This window comes from Podarcis filfolensis (genome assembly GCF_964270895.1).
Source record: "Podarcis filfolensis genome assembly, chromosome: 14".
Classification (NCBI taxonomy): Eukaryota; Metazoa; Chordata; class Lepidosauria; order Squamata; family Lacertidae; genus Podarcis; species Podarcis filfolensis.
In genome coordinates, this window is record NC_139616.1 from 46,177,450 (window position 1) to 46,200,703 (window position 23,254).

Sequence of the window (23,254 nt, forward strand, 5' to 3'; positions counted from 1 at the left end):
ATCTCTCGTTCCCAAATGTTTAAAGAAATGGAGCAGCGGGCTAGAGCAGATTAAGACTACATTTTTCCCCAAGTACATCTATTCTGCGAAAATCAGGCAGACTTGGAAATACACAGAGGCATCTGATACAGGACCCATGCAGGTTGTCGCAAAGTCATCACGACTGGGCAATCGCAGGAGCGGCGGCGCATATATTTTATCAGAACTCTTGTAAAAACTTTAAAGACAATAGCAATGGGATGAGAAGTACTGGAAACCACATCGGTTGCCCCTTTGCGGAGATGAGGAGGCAGCAAAATCCCCAGCACTTAATTTTTCCGCAGGAAAAAAAATCTCCATTTCGCAGAATTCGTGAACGGGTGCCGGCTGCAAACAAATATTCACCAACTGTTTACAAGTAAAACAAACATGCTAGATGAGATCACACTCTAGGGTAGGCGTGACTCCCCCCCCCCTTTCCGTCTGAGCAAATTTACAGTGGGCAAAAGCAAAAGTGGGCAAAACAAGGAATTCCCCCCCCCTTCCTACAGAAGGCTAGTTTCTACACACACCTCTCCAGGCAAGGGAGAGAGACCTTATCGAAATTCAAGGACACATTCCGAGAAAAGTTTCACCGAAAAATTCAGCCCTGTGAAGTTTATCACCGGATGTCCCTGAGCCCCAAACACCTGGAAGAAGGCACATTAGGGAAGGTGTCTATAGGAACTGCACCCAATTACAGCGACTTACAGTAAGAAAAGCCTCTTTGGACTGTTGTTGTCAGGTAATCTTCAATTTGCCTCCCAGAAACAATCTCCGGGATTAATTAGCATCAGAAGACAAACACACACTTGCCCCTAGCTTTGATTTAATTCTCTCCAGTTGGAGTTCAGCCCTGGCTCACGATAAAACCAGGAGAGTTTTTGCTCTATCCCAGAGAGACTTAGTTTTAAAGGGCTGGTGTGTTTTTTAATATCCTCATTCTGCAGAGCTTCTCCCCCTTCTCATATAACACTAAAACTCAAGGTCACCCAGTGGGATCAACAGGCAGATGGTTCCAAAGTGAAGAAGCTGCACCACTGCATAGCTTGTGGGACTCCCTGCCACGGGATATGGCGATGACCATTGGTTTGGGTGGCTTTAAGCAGGTGTGTCTGGGGAAGGGCCGCAGCTCAGGGGCAGGAAATGCAGGCGGTCTCGGGTTCAAATCCCCAGAATATCCCCCGCCTGAAACCCTGGTCAGCTGCTGCCAGCCAGTGATGGACCAATGTGCCTGGCTCAGCGTCAAGGCAGCTTCTCACAGCACAGACACTGATTAGCCATGATGGCTAAGTGGAACCTCCAAAGCCAGAGGCATTCTACCTCTCAACAGCATTTTCCAGCAAGCATCTGGTTGGCCACTGTGGAAAACGGAATTATGGGCTGGAGACACCTATTGCCCCGATTTCAGCAGGTAGCCCTGCTGCATCCCTGCCTCAATAGCAACTGAACAACACACTCAACCCCCAAGGCAAGGGTGGGATGCCAGGAATTTATCCATCTGGGCAGAACAAGAGAGCAACCTCGGGAAAGCTCTTCTGGGTCTGGGCACTTGGGCCTCACACATTCTTTAAACTAGTTTTGTTCTCCTAGGGCACCGCTAATTCTTCCTCAGCACACAGCCTGGGGATTTCTGAATGAGACGGGGTGCCTGAGAACGTCTGGATGCTGCTTCCAAACTTGATCAGAGAAGCAGCAACAGAGAGATGTGGGGGCAGGGGAATTCTTGTGCGTTTCAGCTCAGGACAGGCAACGCCTCTTTCTCAAGTCCCTCCGCTGGCTTCCTAAACCCCATGAACTGCTCCAGTGGTGTAGTGGTTAGAGCAGTGGTTCTCAAAACGTGTGGTGCGCCAAACTGGTGTGGCAAGAAAAGATGGTAATGTGGCCAGAAGGTTCAGGGACAATCCAAGAGCCATTTAAACATTTCAGGGCAGTGCAGTATGGAGTCACAAAGTTGGACGGGACCCTAAGAATCATCTCGTCCAGGCACCCCCAAACTCGACCCTCCAGGTGTTTTGGGACTACAGTTCCCATCATCCCTGACCACTGGTCCTGTGTGCTAGGGATGATGGGAGTTGTAGTCCCAAAACAGCTGGAGGGCTGAGTTTGGGGATACCTGATCTAGTCCAACCCCCTGCAATGCGAGAATACGCAGCTGTCCCATCCGGGAATCGAACCTGCAACCTTGGCATTACCAGCCCAACGCTCTAACCAAATGAGCCACAGTATCAAAACATTTCTTTTAATTTGCAGAATATGGCTAGATATTCCAGAGCACTGGCCCTTCTTCTGACAAATATGAAAGAACAGAAAAGATAAGGGCTTCTTGGTGTCGATGAGGAGATGAGCGTTTGTTTGCCTCCAATTAGACCTTGTAGGAATGAGCTCACCCGGCAAAATCCAGCCCACGCCTCTCGCTGAGTTTGTACACAAACTTAAGGCACATAGGCAAGCAGCTCATTTATAATTATATCTTGGAAATGACTCATGTTCTTACGTAGCTGCATTGTTTTATATCTTCTGCATGTCCTATGATCATGTTATAAAGTAGTTCTGGCCTACATTATAAATCAAGCACTGCTAGGTGCCTGTTCCTTTTTGCTCTCCAATGTATTCCTTACCAATACAGTCGTACCTTGGAAGCTGAACGGAATCCGTTCCAGAAGTCCGCTCAACTTCCAAAATGTTCAGAAACCAAATTGTGGGTTCGAATTGGCGGCAGTAAGCTCCTGCAGCCAATCGGAAGCCATGGAAGCCTCGAATGATGTTTGGCTTTCAAAAATCGTTTGAAAACCAGAACACTCACTTCTGGGTTTCAATTGTTCGGGAGCCAAGGCGTTCGAGATCCAAGGGATGACTGTATAAGATTCGGTGTAGCGTGAGCAATTTTTTTTCCTGAAAGCGTAGCCCAGAAAAAATAGTTTGAGAGCCACTGGGTTAAAGAGTCAGGCTGGGACCTGGAAAATATCAGGGTTCAGATCTCTACTCCATCATCCATCAACTTATGCTACCTCCACCCCCCAGGGCTGTTGAGAGGATGACATAAAGGAAGAGATCCCCCTGCGTCACCTTGAGCAACTTGGAGAAAAGGCAGAATACAAATGCAATCAGCAAACACAGAATTGCCCATCTCTATACTCAGAGCTTTCCGGCCAACCTAGCAGATCGAAAGCAAATCAAAGTGCAAGTAGATAAATAGGTACCACTCTGGCGGGAAGGTAAACGGCGTTTCTGTGCGCTGCTCTGGGTCGCCAGAAGCGGCTTAGTCATGCTGGCCACATGACCCGGAAGCTGTACGCTGCCTCCCTCGGCCAATAAAGCGAGATGAGCGCCGCAACCCCAGAGTCGGCCACGACTGGACCTAACTGTCAAGGGACCCTTTACCTTTACTTCTGTTCACCAACCCAAAGATTCTGTTCTTTCCAAAGGAACCCACCCAGTTCTCCCCTGCTGCCTCTTCGGTCTGTGCCCCAAACCTACTTTGCCCTTCGGTTTTTCTCTGCTCCCCAGATTCAAAATTGCCCTAGAAACAGACATCACCATTTCCGGAAGAACACGCACATAGGATTACATGATGAGCATGCGTTCCCGACAGCGTTGATGTCCACACTGGGAAAGCTGCAACCCATCCTACCTCCCGAAATTAATATTTCCTGCAACATGTGAGCAACATACAGGCACTCTCTGTGCAGCCCAGAGTGGGTCTGGGGAGCCTCCACCCCCTCCCACCCACCCCAGGAGATCAGCCAGTAACTGGGGAAAGGTCACTGGTCCCCCACAGCTGAGCAACACCAGCACAGAAAGCTTGGCTGCATCAGGATTGCCAGAAGGACAAAGTTAAAGCTTCTACTCTTACTGATCTCAACGCAGTTGACATGGGGGTTGGCGTCAGCCTATGGGAAGGGAAAATCATGTTTCTGTCTGTGCAGAGAGTATGTTTGTGTGTGTGTGTTCACGAGTGAACAGGGCAAGGGGACCGGAGACCCCAGCCACACACACTGCTGTGTGGCCCCCCAGACTGCTTCCACGTGGCCCTTGGAGCAATAAGGTTTCCTGAGCCACGTCTGCAGACGCCCCTTCCTGGTTGCATCCACACTGGACGTCTTAAAGTACGTAAGAGCCGTGTGGATCAGACCCATGGCCCATCTGGACCAGCATCCAGGGGCCAAACATCTGGTTAATATTCTGTGTTATTAAATGTGTTTGTGAGAAGCAGAGGTTATTGTTTTGTCGCTTTCGTTTTTAACTACAGTGGTACCTCGGGTTAAGTACTTAATTCGTTCCAGAAGTCCGTTCTTAACCTGAAACTGTTCTTAACCTGAAGCACCGCTTTAGCTAATGGGGCCTCCCGCTGCCGCCGCACGATTTCTGTTCTCATCCTGAAGCAAAGTTCTTAACCCGAGGTACTATTTCTGGGTTAGCAGAGTCTGTAACCTGAAGCGTCTGAACCTGAAGCGTATGTAACCCCAGATATCACTGTATTTACAGTGGTACCTCTACTTACGTGCCCCTCTTGTTATGTATCTTTGGGGTACACACGCAACAAACCCAGAAGTATATTTCTGGGGTTCGCCGCGCGCACATGCGCAGTACAGTGGTACCTCTTATTGGGAACAGGATCCGTTCCAGAGCCCCGTTCGCAACCTGAGCAGAACGCAATCCGCGTCTGTGCGTCTTGCAATTCGCCGCCTCTGCGCATGCGTGTGACGTCATTTTGAGCGTCTGTGCATGCACGAGTGGCGAAACCCAGAAGTAACCCTTTCTGGTACTTCCGGGTCGCCACGGGACGCAACCTGAAAATGCTCAACCTGAAGCAAACGCAACATGAGGCATGACTATAATGCTCTATCATGCCGTGCGCATGCGCAGAAGTGCTCTATCACGTCGCGTACAGAACAGGCACCTCCGGTTGCGGAAACCTCAGGATCCCGTCTGCAACCGGAGGCACCACTGTACTTGTATTTTATCCTGTGAACGACCCGGAGATCTTGTGCCGAAGGGCGATATATAAATCTAATGAATAAAAATTAGTAAATAAATAAAATTCAAATGCAAGAGCAACTCTTCCCTCCTGTGGTTTCCAGCAACTGGTATTCTGAAGCATCACTGCCTCTGATTTGGAGCTCAGAGCATAGCCGTCCTGGCCACCAGCCCTCGACAGCCCTCTGAATTGGTCCAATTCTCTTTTAAAGCCATTCAAGTTGGAGGCCATCTATGCCTCAAGTGGGAGGGAGTTCCACAGTTTTAACTACGCACTGTTGCGTGAAGAAGGGCTCTCTTTTATCTGCCCCAAATCGTCCAACGTTCAGCTGTGCTTTGGATGCCCCCGGAGTTCTGGTGTTAGGAGAGAGGGAGAAAAACATTCATCTCCCTGCCTCCTCCGTTTATGAACTTCTATCATGTCACCTCACATACCCAGGATTAAATTTATGCGCAGAGAGGCCCCCAGAGCCTCCAAATTAAGAAGAGCTCATTGTCCTCCATCACTGGGCCATCTGCCTGCTCTCCTCGCCACACAGATGTTTATGCCGAAGAAGCAGCCCCCTCCCCGTGGGACCAGTCAGGGGGCCTATCCAAATTAAATAAGCTTTGCCTCCCTTGCCAAAGTTCAAAACAGAAAGAGAGAAAAATGCAGGAGGCTTCGAAGACCTGCAAAAAAGTAAGGTTTGCCTGCCACCTTTTAAAAAATAAAACAGTTTGATTCTTGTGCATTTAACAGGTGAAACTTTTCTTGGGTTGGAGATCGGGATTTTGCCATCACTTTGCCTTCTAAATTCTTACATCCAAGGGCTATGTTAGAGACAGAAGAGCAGAGACCTTAAACAAGAGAAATCATTTGGCATTAATTATTATTATTATTATTATTATTATTATTATTATTATTAGAATTTATATAGCATGATAAGAGAGGGACTTATCACAGCGGGATATTCTTCCCTTGCAAGTAATGGTCAAGCCACACAGCCTATCAGTGGTCAGAGTAGGACTGGAGAGACTTGGGTTCAGATCCTCACACAGCTGCGAAGATCGTCGGGTGACTATGGGCCAGCCACTCTCTAGATTACCCTACCTTTCAGGGGGTTACTGTGAGCATAGATGAAGGGAGAATAATAATAATATTAATAATAATTTATTATTTATACCCCGCCCATTTATACCCCAAAAGAATATTAAAATACTGTGATACATCAAAGAGAAGAGAACTGGGCATGCCCTCAGGAGCCCTGTGGAGGAAGGGCAAGATAAAAAAATTCCCAGAGCATTTTGCATTTTCCAGCCCAGGTGCAAAATCATTTCAGGAATATGCTCAGTTTCTTCCTCATGCAAGAAGGGAGAAATCTTATTATCGCATCCCTAAATCAGGAAATTTAGGGGGGAATTGCGGGGTGGGGAAAGAGGAGATAAGAGAGGAAATTTCCGAAGGAAAATGCAGCACTCAGTGTTAACCTGAAACGGTTAATATCCCCCTGCCTTTCTCTGCTCTGAAATCCTCTTCAAATACAGGGGGGAAGAACACAGAAGTAGACACAAAGGTAGAAGAGATTGTGAGATATTTACCTAGAGAGCATAAGCACATTGATGTGCCTGGGATACCAGCTTGACGCAGTTAAGCTAAATTTTCCCCTGGCTCCTAACTCAGGCACTGAAACAGTCAAGCAGAGCCAGCCAAAGTCATCAAGCCTGCACAACAAGGAAAACCAAAAGAAGGAAGATAAAGACAGACTGTAAATCAAGGATTGAAGGACAAAAGCCTCCCCTTGGAAACAGACAGAGCTCGAGATCTGAAGCAGAAGAACCGTGAGGTTTGATCTCTTTGTTGCCCAGTTGGGAGTTCAGGCAAGTAAATGAAGCACTGCTCTAGCTCAGTGGCGCTAGACTAGCGCATGGGGGCTGGATCCGGCCCATGGACGGTCAGGGAATCAGCGTGTTTTTACATGAGTAGAATGTGTGCTTTTATTTAAAAATGCATCTCTGGGTTATTTGTGGGGCCTGCCTGGTGTTTTTACATGAGTAAAATGTGTGCTTTTAATTAAAATGCATCTCTGGGTTATTTGCGGGGCATAGGAATTTGTTGTTCTTTTTTTTCCCCCAAAATATAGTCCAGCCCCCCACAAGGTCTGAGGGACAGTGGACCGGCCCCCTGCTGAAAAAGTTTGCTGACCCCTGCGCTACAGCAACTGCCAGAGATCCTGGGTTCAATTCACAACACCTTTCCGGCCCCACCTAAGTTCATTCAAGTTCATCCAAGTAATATCGGGATTTGAAGGCTGAAAAAATAATGGTTTCTAGAAGACAGAATGCTTGGATTTTAAGGAATGAATATTATATGTAGCTGCAGGAAAGAGAGCCAGAAATCCTTTTACTCTTTCTAAATTTCTTTAGTTTTTTCTCCCCCTTTCTCCCGCTGTTCTCCATCTTTCTCAGGTCTCTTCTTATCTTTTCTGACCTAGTTTCTCTCTCTCTTTTTTAGACTAAGTAGCTGTTTTCTCTTTATTACAAAAAGATACTTTGTAACGGGCATGTATTTTTGTGAATAAGTATCAATAAATAAGTTTTTAAATGATAATAAATCAAGACCTGCCTAAAACGCCTGCAGGAGCTGCTGCCAGCCAGTGCGGGCAACGCCAGCTTGATACAGAGAGCCAGGGGTGGTGTTGCTGCGGTGAAAGTGCTGGACTAGGGCCCAGAAGACCCGGGTTCAAATCTCCCCTCGGACGTCAAACTCGCCAGGTGACCTCAGGGCGGGTCACTCACTCTCAGCCTAACCTACCTCACAAGGTTGTTGTGAGGATAAAATGATCAGGGGGGAAAGTGCCTAGTTCCGCCTTCCGCCCCCAGAAGGAAATGTACTAAATAAATAAATGAGATAAGGCGGTTTCCTGCGCAACTAGGTAATAAACCCCACCAGAAACGGACACCCCGGCCTAGATTTGGCTTTTTGGAATACGGCGAAAGGAAAGGAAGACAGCAAAAGAATACTGCAGGATTCACTTATACCAAATGAACAGTAAAGAGGTACATTGGTACCTCAGGTTAAGTGCTTAATTCGTTTCGGAGGTCCATACTTAACCTGAAACTGTTCTTAACCTGAAGCACCACTTTAGCTAATGGGGCCTCCCGCTGCGGCCGTGCCGGTGGAGCACGATTTCTGTTCTCATCCTGAAGCAAAGTTCTTCACCTGAAGCACTATTTCTGGGTTAGCGGAGTCTGTAACCTGAAGCATATGTAACCTGAAGTGTATGTAACCCAAGGTACCACTGTATTGCCAACTTAAGGCGATCAAATGCCTTGACAGCATGTAAAACTAGTACAGTCATTGGTTCTGAACGAAGTTGAACCCAATAAAGAATATTGAGAAGTCGCCCGATAAGGAGCGCAGCAGACCTCCATCTTATAAAACCAACTTGGCCTTTATCAACATCATTTGGCGCAATTATTGATAGCCTATAAGCTAGCAGGCCTGGGAATAATTTAGCATTTTTAAAAGAGATGAGCCTGTATGACCCCTGCTTGTTCCCAAGTCTTATGGGTGGTATTTGCAAGTGAGCATGCAAATATTTACGCCACAGGAGAGCAGGTGGGCAAGAACCCCAGGCAAAACCGCTGGGAGATCCATGATCCCCAGATGATCTAATTATTATTATATATTTATTTATATCCCCACCCTGACAGGAAGTCAAGGCAGCTTGCAGATAAAATTAAGAACAGCATTTTCCTTTCCCCGGCCCTTAAGCCGGGGGAAGCGAACACTTGGCCCTCCAGGTGTTGTAGGACTACAAATCCCATCAGCCTCTGCCAGCACAGCTAGCGATCAGGGCTGGCGATGGGGAGGAGAGGCCCAACATCTGGAGAGGGCGGAGTCCCCCATCCCTGCAATCAGAGGCAATTGTTACTTCTTATTTATTTGGGGGTTTTAAAAATCCACTTTAATGTAACAAAAATCCAATGTTTTTACTACTACTACTACTACTAATAATAATAATAATGAAACATTATGTAAAATTTCCTTTAAAAGGAAGCACAACTCGTGTGTCACATACAAAGCTGAGCAGTGTGCAAAATTACAAGTCAAAATTCCAGGAAAGCTAGGGTAGCAGAGTACAGTTTCTTCACACTTCCTGCGTATTTAGCACTGAAACCAGGGCTACACAGTTCAAAATGTGAACTTCCAAGATACAATGGATGTCTTACTTAAAGAGTCGAAGGAGGAATTAGGATGCTTGGGGTGGGGGGGGGGAGAAAGTCATTTAAATAGGAGGAAAGATTCCGCTTTTTAAAACCCACAGGACACACACACACAAAGGGCTTTTCAGCAGACTTACTGCAAAAAGAACCTTAATTCTTTTGGGAAGTTTGGCTTCCCAGAACTGCAACGAACTATCGAACTAACGTTGCAAGAGTTTTATTGCTTCCATCCTTGTATAAGGAAGATGTTAAAGGGTTTGTGTGTGTTACTGCAGGTGCCAAGGGAAGGGGAGGGGAGAAACCCCACAGCATCTCAATTGGGGGGGGGGAGAGCAAATCCAACCCCCAGTTTCTCCCTGGACCAAAATCAGAGGGCAGGACAAATGGTGGTGAAAAGGCAGGGAGCGGTTTACAAAGAATTAAGCATCATTTAGGTCTGCAAAGTAAAAAAAGGGGGGGAGGGAGGGGAAGGGAAAAGAGAGGCAGAAATAAGATTTTGTTTTTAATCCTCTCTCATCCCAGACCAATCTTTAGAGACTAGGAGAGAAGGGGTGGTGGGGTGCAGTGGGAGGGAGGGGATATTTTGCATGAAATGCAACCCAGCAGTGCGGCGAACAACTCCTGCCAAGTCTACAAACACACACACACACACACACACACACCATTCTCTCCTATACGAACTCAACATCACACTCCCGGAGCTCTGCTGAAGCAAGGATGGTAGTATTTGCAGCTTGAAGTAAATAAATAGCATTTAAAGGAAAAAGAAGCAGATCCATTCTTTGGCCAACTCCTCCCATTCGAAGGAGGAGGAGGAGGAGGAAGAAGAAGAGGCACCCTAATCTTTGCCGGGGGTGAGCGTGGGAGGAAAGGAAATCTGTGCTCACACAGGAGCACATACAAAACAGTTGCAAGGTGCCATCCGGAGTCTTTGTTGGGTGTTCCCGAATTGCACCAAAGGGGAGACCCCTCTGGAAATTCCTTCCACGCCAAGGAGAGCAAAATTTCCTCCACCAAAGTGTCTCATCCATTCTTTCTTCTTTGACCTGACCCTTCTTTTCACATAACACGCACCCAAAAAAACCCCAAACACTGATATCCATCCTGGTCCTTACTTTTGGGAACTGTTTGCACTTCAAAGGGAGAAACTCCATTGTCTTACAAGAGCACCTAATCCAGATGCAAATGAGATTATTGGGGGGGGGAGAGAGGCATAAGGGGGGTGCAGCTGTTTCCATTCATACATTTCTCTCTCTCTCTCTCTTTCCTCTCCAAGCGAGGGATGGCGCAAACCCACAGCCCACTCTTAAGTTAGCTAGCAACCAGCCTGCCCCAAACACTCCCTTTCAAAAAGCGGGGTAGCTAAACCGGGCACCCACTCCCCATTTTCAAAGGATGGCTCGTTGGGCTGGCCCCTTACCCCAATATTGCTACTTCCCCGGAGGAAATCTCTCTCCCCTCCCCCAAAAGTGGGTCACAAATACACAGCCCCTCTTCCAAAAGATGCCCCAAACTGATGTGCACCACCAAAGCCTCTCTTGGGGTTATTGTTGTTTGGGGGGGCTGTTTCCCAAACACCAAGCTGTGACCAACAAAAGTGGGTCACGAATACACAGCCCCTCTTCCGAAAGACGCCCCAAACTGATGTGCACCACCAAAGACTCTCGGGGTTTGTTTTTTTGAGAGGGGGGGTGTTTCCCAAACACCTAGCTGTGACCAACAGAACTGACCTCCACCCAAAAAAATACCCCTAAAAACACCCCCAGTTCTTCCTCTCGCTGCTTCTTTTTCCAAGAGGCAGGGAGGACCCCCACCCAGGGGGGTAAAAATAAAGAGATTGAAGTCATTTGAGCCCCGGGAGATGAGGACCACCACCCCATTTCAGGAGAGGGCCGAGACCGCTTGCAAAAGTTGCGGGGCGAGCAAGGCGGACCCCAGCCCCATTTCGGGGGAAGGGAGGGGGGAGCCCTGGCCAGGCACCCCTGGCGGTCGGTCGTGGGTGGGGGGGGTGGGGGGGGTCTCTTGCGGGTCCCTACCTTGTTGAAGGCGAAGAGGTCCTGCTTGATCTTCTCCCGCTGGGGGTCGTGGCCCTGGCGGCGGAAGCGAAACTTCATCATCTTGCCCGGGGGGGGCGGCGGCGGGGGGGCTCTTGGCCGAGGGGGGAACAATGCCGCGCGGGCGGCGCTTCCCCCATGCAGCAGAGGCGGCGGAGGCGGCAGCGGCGGCAGCGGCGCCCTCCGCATCCAGCAGGAGCGAGCGCGGCAGATGCGCCCAGGTTGCAACAGCGCAGAGAGGGCTGGTCCGCCGGGGAGGGCGCGAGGGAGGCAGGCAGGGGAGGGGGCGCCCGAGCGACGCCCGCCGCAGCCAATCAGAGGAGACCCCGCGGGCAGCTCGGCTGGACAATGGGCTTGGAGGGAGAGAGAGATAGAGACCCAGAGGAAAGCAGACGAAGGAAGGCCGGGCGGCTGCTCGCCAGCTGCTCTCAACCCCTCCCGCGCCGCCTCTCTGCGCCTGCGCGGCGGGACCGAAGCCTGCTGGGAAATGTAGTTTTTTTAAATTAAAAAGTTGGGAGGTGTTTTTCTTTTTTGTGTGTGTGTGTGTTTGTTTGTGTGTGTTTGCAGATCAAGTTGCGTACAGACGCGCCCCAACATTTATCCAGTGAAAATAGGGACGTCCTATTCCATGATGATAATAAAATGATGATAAAAATAAAAATCTGTGCTTCTAGAAAAAGAGGGGTGCCGGGACTCACCATGAAATGGTTACAGTAAATGCCACATTTTTAACCGGTGCTTTTCTTCTAGGGGAAAACCGGCGCCGGTACTGCGTGCCCCTAAGTACCCCAGGAGGGAAGCACTGATAAGAATAACAATATTTATACCCCTCTCATCTGACTGGGTGGCCTCAGCTGCTCTGGGCAGCTTCCAGTGTGTGTGTGTGTGTGTGTGTGTGTGTATAAAATAAAGCATTATCAGTGGTCGCATAACTCCATACCCTCCAACATTTCCGCAGTGAAAATAGGGACGTTTATTCAATAATAATAATAATAATAATAAATTTTATTTATATCCTGCCCTCCCCAGCCGAAGCCGGGCTCAGGGCGGCTAACAACAATCAAATAATCAAACAATCAAATAAACCAACATTCTAAAAATATTTCATTATAAAAATTAATTAAAATCAAGTTGATGGCAACCATTAAGCAAAATTCTGTGCAGGTTGCCAGAGGAGGGAGTCAGGCTGCGCCCTGACCAAAGGCCTGGTGGAACAACTCTGTCTTGCAGGCCCTGCGGAAAGATGTCAGGTCCCGCAGGGCCCTAGTCTCTTGTGACAGAGCGTTCCACCAGATTGGAGCCGCAGCCGAGAAGGCCCTGGCTCTAGTTGAGGCCAGCCTAACCTCCCTGTAGCCTGAGACCTTCAGGATGTTTTTATTTGCAGACCGTAGGTTTCTCTGTGGGGCATACCAGGAGAGGCGGTCCCGTAGGTACGAGGGTCCTAGGCCGTATAGGGCTTTAAAGGTTAAAACCAGCACCTTAAACCTGATCCTGTACTCCACCGGGAGCCAGTGCAGCTGGTATAGTACCGGATGAATGTGGTCTCGCAGTGAAGACCCCATAAGGAGTCTCGCCGCGGCATTCTGCACCCGCTGGAGTTTCTGGGTCAGTCTCAAGGGCAGCCCCACGTAGAGCGAGTTACAATAATCCAGTCTGGAGGTGACCGTCGCATGGATCACAGTGGCTAGGTCAGGGCGAGAGAGATAAGGGGCCAACTGCTTAGCTTGGCGGAGATGGAAAAATGCCGCCTTTGTTATAGCTGTAATCTGCGCCTCCATAGAGAGGGAGGTATCGAAGATTACACCCAAACTCTTAATTATTATCTTAATAATGATAATAATTTTATTATTTATACCCTGCCCATCTTGCTGGCCTGCCCCAACCACTCTAGGCAGCTTCAAACATATATAAAAACATAATAAAACATTAAACATTTTTTAAAAAAGCTTCCCTATACAGGTCTGCCTTCAAATGTCTTCTGAAGGTTGTATAGTTTCCTATCTCCTTGGCTCAGGGGTCGCATAACTCCATACCCTCCAACATTTCTCCAGTGAAAATAGGGGTGTCCTAAGGAAAAACGGGTCATTCCAGGACCAAATCAGAAACCGGGATGGCTTCTGCAAATCCAGGACCGTCCCTGGAAAATAGGGACACTTGGAGGTTCTACTATTAATACTAAAACAACTACATCCACAGCATAAATTCAAAGCACAGTTATACCACTTGAAACAGCCATGGCTTCCCCCAGAACCGTAGTATGTTACGGGTGGTGGGAATTGTAAATGAAACTGCTCCAGTGGCCAGGTTAGGCCTGAGGGCCGCCAGTTGCCCACCTCTTTGCAACGGGCTTATCGCCTTGTCTCCTCTGCCAAAGGCTCATTTTTATTCTGCAGCAAATACAGTGGTACCTCGGGTTAAGTACTTAATTCATTCCGGAGGTCCGTACTTAACCTGAAACTGTTCTTAACCTGAAGCACCACTTTAGCTAATAGGGCCTCCTGCTGTCGCCGCACCGCCGGAGCACGATTTTTGTTCTCATCCTGAAGCAAAGTTCTTAACCTGAAGCACTATTTCTGGGTTAGCGGAATCTGTAACCTGAAGCGTATGTAACCTGAAGCATATGTAACCTGAGTAATACCACTGTATTATAATAATAATAATAAATTTTATTTATATTCCGCCCTCCCCAGCCGAAGCTGGGCTCAGGGCGGCTAACAATAATCAAAATAATCCAACATTCTAAAAACATTCATTATAAAATTAATTAAAATCAAATTTATGGCAACCATTAAGCAAAATTCTGTGCAGATTGCCAGAGGAGGGGGTCAGGCTGCGCCCTGACCAAAGGCCTGGTGGAACAGCTCTGTCTTGCAGGTCATCTGCATTATGGCATCTGCATGCTGAACCCGTAACAAAGTGTTCTCCAGGCAGTCTGCAATAAAGTCCGTCTGAAATAGCTCCCACTGGAAGTTTGGGCCTTCAGGATGTAGCAGCCAATCCGGCACTTTGGCAGTGAGCAATGGTTGAATCAGGTTCTTCGTGTCTGCCGCGTAATCCTGCATTGCTTTCATAAGCAAGATTCGTCAGATAAAGCCAGCTGGGAGTCAAAGGAGCAGGTTCCAGATCTCTGGAGTGTGGGGTTGTTTTGCTACTGGGCAGGGCAGAGGAAGGGCTGTGGCTCTGCGTCAGAACACGTGCTTGCGTATACGGGAGGTTCCAGGTTCAAGTCCTGCCATCTCCAGCCCCGCCTGTGAGAGCCTCTGTCTAAAACAGGGGTCGGCAATCTAAGGCCCGGGGGCCAGATGCGGCCCCCCAGGCTCGGTCAGTCCCCGCGTGGTGCACGCCGCCTGGGAGCTCTGCGGGGACAGGCTGCTGCTCGTCAACAACGCTGGTGAGCGGGCGGTTCCAAGACATGCTCCTGAGCACGTACAGAGTGCGTTCCTCCTCCAGGTCCGGAGTCAGCTGCAGGACCGGCTTGCAGGGTATTTATGTTTTTCAGAATATAGTCCGGCCCCCTGATGAAAAGGTTTGCAGACCCCTGGTCTAAAACCTTGCAGAGACGCAGTCGGTCAGTATATACCAAGGGTAGAGTCCAGATGTGGCCCTAGGGTCCTCTCTACCTGGCCCCCGGAATGCTCTCCAAGCCAGCCTGTTCCCCTTGCCTCCTTGAGTGCTTTGGGCTGTCCGCACACTATGTATTTAAAGCACATATGTTCCCTCAAAGGATTCTGGGCACTGTAGTTTGTGAAAGGTTGCTGGGAACTGGAACTCTGCGAGGGATAAAACTGCAGCGCTCCGAATTATTTGGCAGAAAGGATGTGCTTTGGATGCATTTTAAAGGTTCGGCGTGTGCACAGGAATGGAATGTGCCTTTGAAATCGAATGATGCCTCTTGCTAGGTGTGGGCACCTGTAGAAATCCCTGGCTTTCATGTGGCTTGAATCTTGCCTATTGTACAAAGATGAGCGTCACAACTCCGGCCCAGCCCCATTTCGCCTCTGGTGCACACAATATGGAGCCAATAGTCTGGCTCTGCATAGGGCAGGGTTCCCCCACCCCAAAAAAGGACAGTCATTCTTGCCTTTGAGCCAATCCCAATGAATACAGTCAGACTGATTTCCAAGTAAACATGCGACATGTTTGCACAATCCTTTGCTCTTGGACAAAATACGCAGGAGTTTGTCTTTTAAAAGCCTGGTTCAGGAGTTAAACAAGATTGGCACCTTGAAACAGGACACATCTTAGGGGAAATCCCTCCACAGGGTGCCAAGAAGTCCCACTGAGTTAAATGGGGCTTATTTCCAAATAAGTGTGCAAATGGTTACAAGCCTTTTGCTTGGGGTAGAATGGTCCTGTCTTATTTATTGCATCTATATTCCAGCTTTTCCTGCAAGGAGCTTCAGGTGGCAAACGTGGTTCTCTCTCTCCCTCATTTAATCCCCCACAACAACCCTGCGAGGTAGGTTAGGCTGAGAGGCTGGAGCCCAGTGAGCTCCGTGGCCGAGTGGAGATTTGAACCCTCGTCTCCCAAGTCCTAGTCAAACACTTCCACCATTACACCACAGAAGACTGTCCTTTGTTTGATGGGCTGGGTGGTCCAAGTCTGAAAGATAAAGATGGGGCTTAGAGTTGCTCATCGACACAGACTGAGGAAGCACACAGCTTCGCCGCTATGCTGAGTATCATTCGATTTCAGGTTGGCAACCACAGCAGCAGAGAGATAGGCGCAGCCCCACGGCAGCACTGCAAAGCTGGAGACAGTGCATACATAACCTGCTGAACTTCTGCCTGCTATAGGCCACCAGGGTAGGGGAAGGAGCCTTACCAGGAAAACAAATATTGGCAGCCGTTTGTAGCACTTAGCTGATTTAGCTGGCAAGCCAGATCTCCTTGAAAGCAAGGCGACTCTTTGAATGTGTGCATTTAAAGGATCAGGGCCGCAGGTGGGGAACAGGTTCAAGCAGGGAGACTCCTTGGATTAATTGCCAAAATGCCTTGGCACCGGCTGCCGTTTTGCAAAATCCGTAGGCGTTTTGTTTATTTACCACGCGGCCTGCCTCTGCAAACTCTGATCCCTGTTCCTGACGCCGATCACAGGTTTTCCGCTTCGCCAAAACCTCTGCGACTGGTAGGGGAGAGCTTCTTGTTGTCTCCCTTTTCAGCTTTTCCAGGCTCCAAACCTCCCGAGTGATCAGAAATGGGCAAACTAGATGCAACAGGCGCTGCCATCTTTCCAACCAGGCAACAGCAACTTGGCTGCAGGAGAGCAGGAGGTGATCACATCCATCTCCATGCTGTGGAAAAGATTCCCCCTTTTGATTTTCAGCAAATCAAGAGCATGCCAGGCCACCTTTCCTGGTTAGGTGACATCTACAGAATCAACAGCCTGGGGCTCAGTAATGCCACCTGAATGGCTCACGTGCCTTTAACTGGAGGTGAAGCTCCCACTTAGGGTTATCTTCACACCTGGAAAAGCTTCACCTGCTTAATTTATGTGATTAAAGGCAGAACAGCTGAGCCCTTAGCTTCTCACACAAACCTACAGTTCCCAGGATTCTCTGGAGAGGAAAAGGAACGGCTACAAAACCAATTACTGGGGGGCCGGGACACTGGTGCGACTTCTATCTCTTGCATTCTAGACACCTCCGCCTGCTAAGCGTCTATGGCCAGCCTGCTATTAAAGACACAGAAGCAGGGCTGGTTGGAAGAAGTTGGCAACCTTTCGGGGACAGAATGCATTTGTTCCCCGTTCTCCATTTTTTGGTAAACACAAACTTCTGGGGGGTTTTTTTGCCTTTGGGAGATGCTCATTTCTCTGTGCAGATGTGAGCTGGTCACAGAGCAAGCCGAACCCGGTTTACTCAGAGACAGATCTTCCTTGCTGAACCCAGTGAGGTTTACTGCTAAGTTAAGTGTGCAAAGGCAGATCTCGGGGAGCGTGGCTGGTTTGTTCGCACTGGGAGCCACAACGATGAAGTCCAACGGAATACAAGAAGCAGGGGGCAGGGACCAGATTTTGGCATTGCACATGGCCCTGCTGGAATTTGAGGTGCCAAGCTCTGCCACTGGTTTCGGACCTCAGCCTTCAGGGTCCAGCTCCCAGCTTTGACCCTCCTGTTCTACACACAGGCAGCAGGAAAAGATGCTGTTCAGAGACGATAAGGCAGGGCAGCAGCAAAGGGGTCGTTTTTCAAGCCAGGGGCCGCATCCCCTTGCAGACAACCTTCCAAGGGCCACATGCCATTTGTGGCCAGGGCCAGAGGCATCAGTGGGTGGGAGGATGGATGCAAAGTTCACCTCTGTACAGTAGGCTAGTTTCTAAAAACACACACACACACACACACACACACACACACACTGCTCAGTAGTCTCCATCGAGACGCATTATCAGAGTTCAAGGACTCACCCCAGCCGGGGAAAAACATTCCAAGTGCAAAGCAGGACACAGGGGCAAACTTTGGTCTTTCAAATTTCATCGACATCCAGGGCAAGGCCAAAATTCAGTGTATGCCCCCCCTTTTGCCTTCCCTTCTGTTCAATTCAGTACGTCACAGTTGCAGTGCCCTGCGGTGCCCCTAGGCTGAGCACCCAGTGCAATGGATCTGCCCTAAATCTGCCTCCACAGGGCCAGCGAGGGCTGCGGTTTGGGCAGTTTTGCCAGGGGCGAATAGAGAGACCTGGGGGGTGTGTGCTCAAAATGGCCTCGCAGGCCAAAGGGGGAGACCTGACAAGCCACGTTTGACCCACAAGCCAGAGGTGCCCCTACCACTGGTCTGATGGTGTATTTAGAAGCTTCTTGAAATGCTGCAAGTTTTCCAAAAGTGAGTGGTATTGGAGCCTGCACAATTTGTGCAATCAGACCACACCAAGATGATGATGAAGAAGAAGAGTTTGGATTTGATATCCCGCTTTATCACTGCCCTAAGGAGTCTCAAAGCGGCTAACAATCTCCTTTCCCTTCCTCCCCCACAACAAACACTCTGTGAGGCGAGTGGGGCTGAGAGACTTCAGAGAAGTGTGACTAGCCCAAAGTCACCCAGCAGCTGCATGTGGAGGAGCGGGGAAGCGAACCCGGTTCACCAGATTACGAGTCTACCGCTCTTAACCACTACACCACACTGGCACCCCTCGTCTTCTGGATCCTGCAGTTTCCCCTCTGCAGCGCTCTCAGATTTGATCCTGGCTCCCTCCCCCAGAAACCTGCCGGGTTCCTCAGCCTTCTTCCACTGACCCACGGAGTCCCAGGATTCTTCAGTTCAGATCTGGCAGCCCCTGAGTCCTGCAGGCATCCCGCGATTTCCACCGGGTTCCTGTGGCTTCTTTCCCAGGCTCCCTGGCACCAGCAGACCACCGTTGCGAGGGAAGGAATTTAAATTACTTTGCAGTGGAAAAAAAGTATAATTAGGAACATTTGCATTCGGAGACGGGCGAGCATCTGGTGTGCGGCTCTTTGCAGTAGGCCAAATCGACACCTGGTGCAAATCGCAAATGTTGACGAAGGGGGTTGCTTCTGCGGGAGCAGGGCTTGGCGGACGCAAAGAGTTTGGGAAGGGGAGGAATTTGAGTCAGTTCACAACTGAAGGTCAGCCTACCTATAACTCTCGCTTTCCCCAAACAGTGCAACCGAAGCACAGTCGTTGATTGGAATCTGCACGTCTCCAGATTTTGCACTGCAGTTCTCCAGTCAAGTACAGTGGTACCTCGGGTTACATACGCTTCAGGTTACAGACTCCACTAACCCAGAAATAGTGCTTCAGGTTAAGAACTTTGCTTCAGGATGAGAACAGAAATCGTGTGGTGGCTGTGCAGTAGTAGCAGGAGGCCCCATTAGCTAAAGTGGTGCTTCAGGTTAAGAACAGTTTCAGGTTAAGAACGGACCTCCAGAACGAATTAAGTACTTAACCCGAGGTACCACTGTAACGTGTACAAAAAATGCATTTATTAGGGTGAAGTGTGCATTAAATGAATGCATGCATTGATGGAAAATGACATCACCTTGCCGACAAAGGTCCGTCTAGTTAAAGCTATGGTTTTCCCAGTAGTGATGTATGGAAGTGAGAGCTGGACCATAAAGAAGGCTGATCGCCAAAGAATTGATGCTTTTGAATTATGGTGCTGGAGGAGACTCTTGAGAGTCCCATGGACTGCAAGAAGATCAAACATATCTGTCAGGGACTCAGGAGCAGGAGCACTGGGGAGAGAGGAAATGGAGAGCGAAGGGGAAGAATCCGAGGGCAGCGTAGGGGAGTATGACAGTGGCCCGAGAGATTCCATGAGCTTCTCCAGCGAATCAGAAGATTCCCAGAAGGGGGCGCCTATGGTCAGGGCAAGGGGGGTCCCAGGGGGGACGCACCAGAAACAAGGAGCCAGAGGGGAACCCCAAAGCAGCAGTGGGGGATTGGGACCAGTTTCCCATCCAGAGCGTAGTGGGGGGGAAGAGTCACATGTGTCAGGGCCAGCGTCTCCTCCAGCGGGGAGAGAAAGTGAGTCAGGGCTGACCACGCCTCCAACGGAGGGGAGGTCAGTTGCAGCTAGCCCCCCCAGAGGGGGAAGCAGTGACAGCAGCAGCAGTGAAACGGTCAGGAGAAAAGTTACCGGCTGGGCGCGCGCGCCAAGTTCAAATGTACAGGCGCAGGGAACAGCAGGAGACCCGGATGGGGAACCAGCTCCTAAAGCCCGCCGGAGGGAGGGGGAAGGCTCAGGGGACTCAGCGTCAGAAGAGTCTAGAAAGGGCGAGACCCCAACGGCCAGGCGGAACCAGAGGCGGAAGGAACTGAGGAAGAGGTGGAGTAAGGCTAGAGTCTTAAATTGGTGTCAGGGGGGAGGAGACTCAGACGGAGCATCAGCGGTCTGACAGTTGAGACGTAGAGCTGCGCGCTGCGGCTCTGGAAGTGAAACTGAACTTCAATAAAGACTTTTGTACTTAACAACGAAGCAGCGTTGGTCCTTTGTGAGCTGGGACCTTGGGCAGCTCTGACAGTATCCATTCTTAAGGAAATCAGCCCTGAGTGCTCACTGGAAGGACAGATCCTGAAGCTGAGGCTCCAATACTTTGGCCACCTCATGAGAAGAGAAAACTCTCTGGAAAAGACCCTGATGTTGGGAAAGATGGAGGGCACAAGGAGAAGGGGACGACAGAGGACGAGATGGTGGGACAGTGTTCTCGAAGCTACGAATATGAGTTTGACCACACTGCGGGAGGCCAATTCTCTTTTCAAGCCATCCCAATTGGTGGTCGAGACTGAGTTCCACAGTTTAACTCTGCCCTGGGTGAAGCAGTCATTTCTGAAACAATTTTCAAGCAATGTAAGAAAAGAATTGTGTATATTTGAAAACGTGGGCAGCATTAAGATAAGTTCAACAGTGTAAATAAGTTTTGACAGATGTCATAATGGAACACTGAATGGTTTCGTTTATGTAAAATGTGCAGGGATTTATGTTGTGCAAAATGAACCATGGAAAGAGAGGAAGGGAAGTCATTGATATTTTAAGGTTGTTTTAGTGAATTTTCTAAAATGTAAAACAGAAATTTAATAAAAAATATTTTTTTAAAAAAGAAGAAGTCATTTCTTGTTCCCGAATCTTGTTCAGCTTCAATGGACACCCCCCTTGAGTGTTAGGAGAGGTGGAGAAACACATCTCTCTGTTATGCCATGCATAATTTTTAAAACTTCTATCTGCCTCCTCTTGCTTGCGTTTTTTCCAAACGGAAAAGGTCCTCCATCCCTTCCACTGATCGCTTTGCTTGCCCTGCAAGCATCCTTCTCAGTTCCCTCACCCCGGCCTACAGCCCTTCTTCCCCAAGGCCCAAGCTGCTTGCAATTAGCCAAGCGCCTAATGAGCGAGGGAAGAGAGTCACATGGCGTGTGGAGGAGGTGACAGGAAGCAATGATTCAGGCGGCTGGATTGATGGAGCAACCAGTTTGACAACAAGCTGTTCAGGCTTCAGCCCAGGCGGAGGTTTTCCAAAGGGAGACGCGGCCGTTTTGGCGCAGGGAGGGCCGCCCGGCGCAGAGAGGTTACGCCAGGCACGAATGCAGCCCAAACAAAACACGGGCATGGAAGGAATTAAAGCCAAAAAGGAACCGAGAAGCATATTTCTCAATGGTATAACTGCACCACGGATATAGGCTGAAGAGTCGCTCCCCCTTCCTCCCAGGGAATCCAAGTTATGGGGGAGGGACTAGGGCATCCTTCCCCACAATTGTACAGTTCCCATCAACCCCCCAACTAGCATGGCCATGTCAGATGGAGTTGTGGAGGGCACCAGGTTGGGGAAGGCTGGGGTCCTAGATGTTGCCAGACTACAACTCCCATCATCCCTGGCAATTGGCTAGACTGGCTCAGGATGATGGGAGTTGTAGTCCCAGGTCAGAGTTGAAGAACTCTTGAGCTGCAATTCTCAGCATCTTCGTCAAAACTACAGTTCCCGGGATTCGTGGGGTGGAGGGAGCCAGCGGAACAGGTACCAAACTGATACCTGTTTGTTGGGTGAATACCCTGCCCTTATCCACTGAACTACCCATGATGGTCCACTCAACGTCCAGCATTGGTCGTCCGCCGCTCTGCTATGCCCTGCTTTGCAGCATCAGAGGCAGACACCCAACAGGTGCAGCACTCCCCCATCATGTTAGCTGGGTGAAAATTCACCTGCTGGAATTCTTCCTTTTAGGTAAAGGTACCCCCCTAGGGTACTGTGGGTTAAACCACAGAGCCTAGGACTTGCCGATCAGAAGGTCGGCGGTTCAAATCCCCGCGACGGGGTGAGCTCCCGTTGTTTGGTCCCAGCTCCTGCCAACCTAGCAGTTCGAAAGCACGTCAAAGTGCAAGTAGATAAATAGGTACCGCTCCAGCGGGAAGGTAAACGGCATTTCTGTGCGCTGCTCTGGTTCGCCAGAAGTGGCTTAGTCATGCTGGCCACATGACCTGGAAGCTGTACGCCAGCTCCCTCGGCCAATAAAGCGAGATGAGTGTTGCAAACCCAGAGTCGGTCACAACTGGACCTAATGGTCAGGGGTCCCTTTACCTTTACCTTTAAAAGTACCCCTGACCATTAGGGTCCAGTAGCAGACGACTGTGGGGTTGCGGCGCTCATCTCGCTCTATAGGCTGAGGGAGCTGGCGTTTGTCCACAGACAGCTTCCGGGTCATGTGGCCAGCATGACTAAGCCGCTTCTGGCAAAACCAGAGTAGCACACGGAAACGCCATTTACCGTACCTTCCCGCTGGAGCGGTACCTATTTATCTACTTGCACTTTGATGTGCTTTCAAACTGCTAGGTTGGCAGGAGCTGGGACCGAGCAATGGGAGCTCACCCCGTCGCAGGGATTTGAACCGCCGACCTTCCGATTGGCAAGCCCTAGGCTCAGTGGTTTAGACCACAGCACCACTCGTGTCCCCATTCTTCCTTTTGGGCATCCGTTAAAAAGGTGCAGCACAGTGCAGGCAAGGTGTTGGATGAAGACTAGGGAGACACAGACTAAGATTGTTGCTCCGACCCTGAAGGCCGATGAGATACCTTAGGTTCACATCTCTTGGGCACTTGGCTTCACCAGGTTCGCAGGGGCGTTGTGAGAATAAGATGGGACATCCTCAGACTGCAGCTGAGCTGCTTACAGGAAGCCGAGGCACGAATGCGTAATATGCAAATAGACAAACGAAAAAGATCAAAGCAGGATTGGCACAGCTTTCCAAGTATTTCTGAAAGCCTTCCCGATAAACGGCCTTAAAATGGCGCAACTCTGGCCCCGCTTTGCAAACACTGAGTCAACCCGAGAGAGTAAATAGCAGGGGCATTTAATCAACACGGCATCATTCTTGATTTTCAGGCTGTTTCAACATGGACCAGATTGCGGCATTTGCCTGACTCAGGCTTGTGTTTACTCCAGTCCATCTGACTTTCCCGTCGGATGTCTGCTTCGCCTGATTCCCCCCCCCCCAAGCCACTACTCCCTTTCCCTCCCCGTTTGCAAAGCAAGACTCCCGCTTCTGATTCAC

General features: G+C 49.6%; 1 protein-coding gene and 1 long non-coding RNA gene across 6 annotated transcripts in view; one reads left to right on the forward strand and one right to left on the reverse strand.

Moving 5' to 3' along the window:
* LLGL1 (LLGL scribble cell polarity complex component 1) overlaps nt 1-11,702 on the reverse strand; it is a 78,861-nt gene extending 67,159 nt beyond the window's left edge. For 2 of the 5 annotated variants that reach the window (XM_083585591.1, XM_083585589.1), the window contains exon 1: nt 11,241-11,685. In XM_083585591.1, coding sequence (XP_083441717.1) covers nt 11,241-11,447 — 207 coding nt within the window. In that variant the 5' untranslated portion in view covers nt 11,448-11,685. Of the gene's footprint in view, nt 1-6,576; nt 6,661-11,240 lie in introns of those variants that run through there. The other 3 variants (XM_083585590.1, XM_083585592.1, XM_083585594.1) reach the window with 3 other exon arrangements.
* LOC310749297 overlaps nt 1-23,254 on the forward strand; it is a 193,288-nt gene that overhangs the window by 124,472 nt on the left and 45,562 nt on the right. The window lies entirely within an intron of this gene.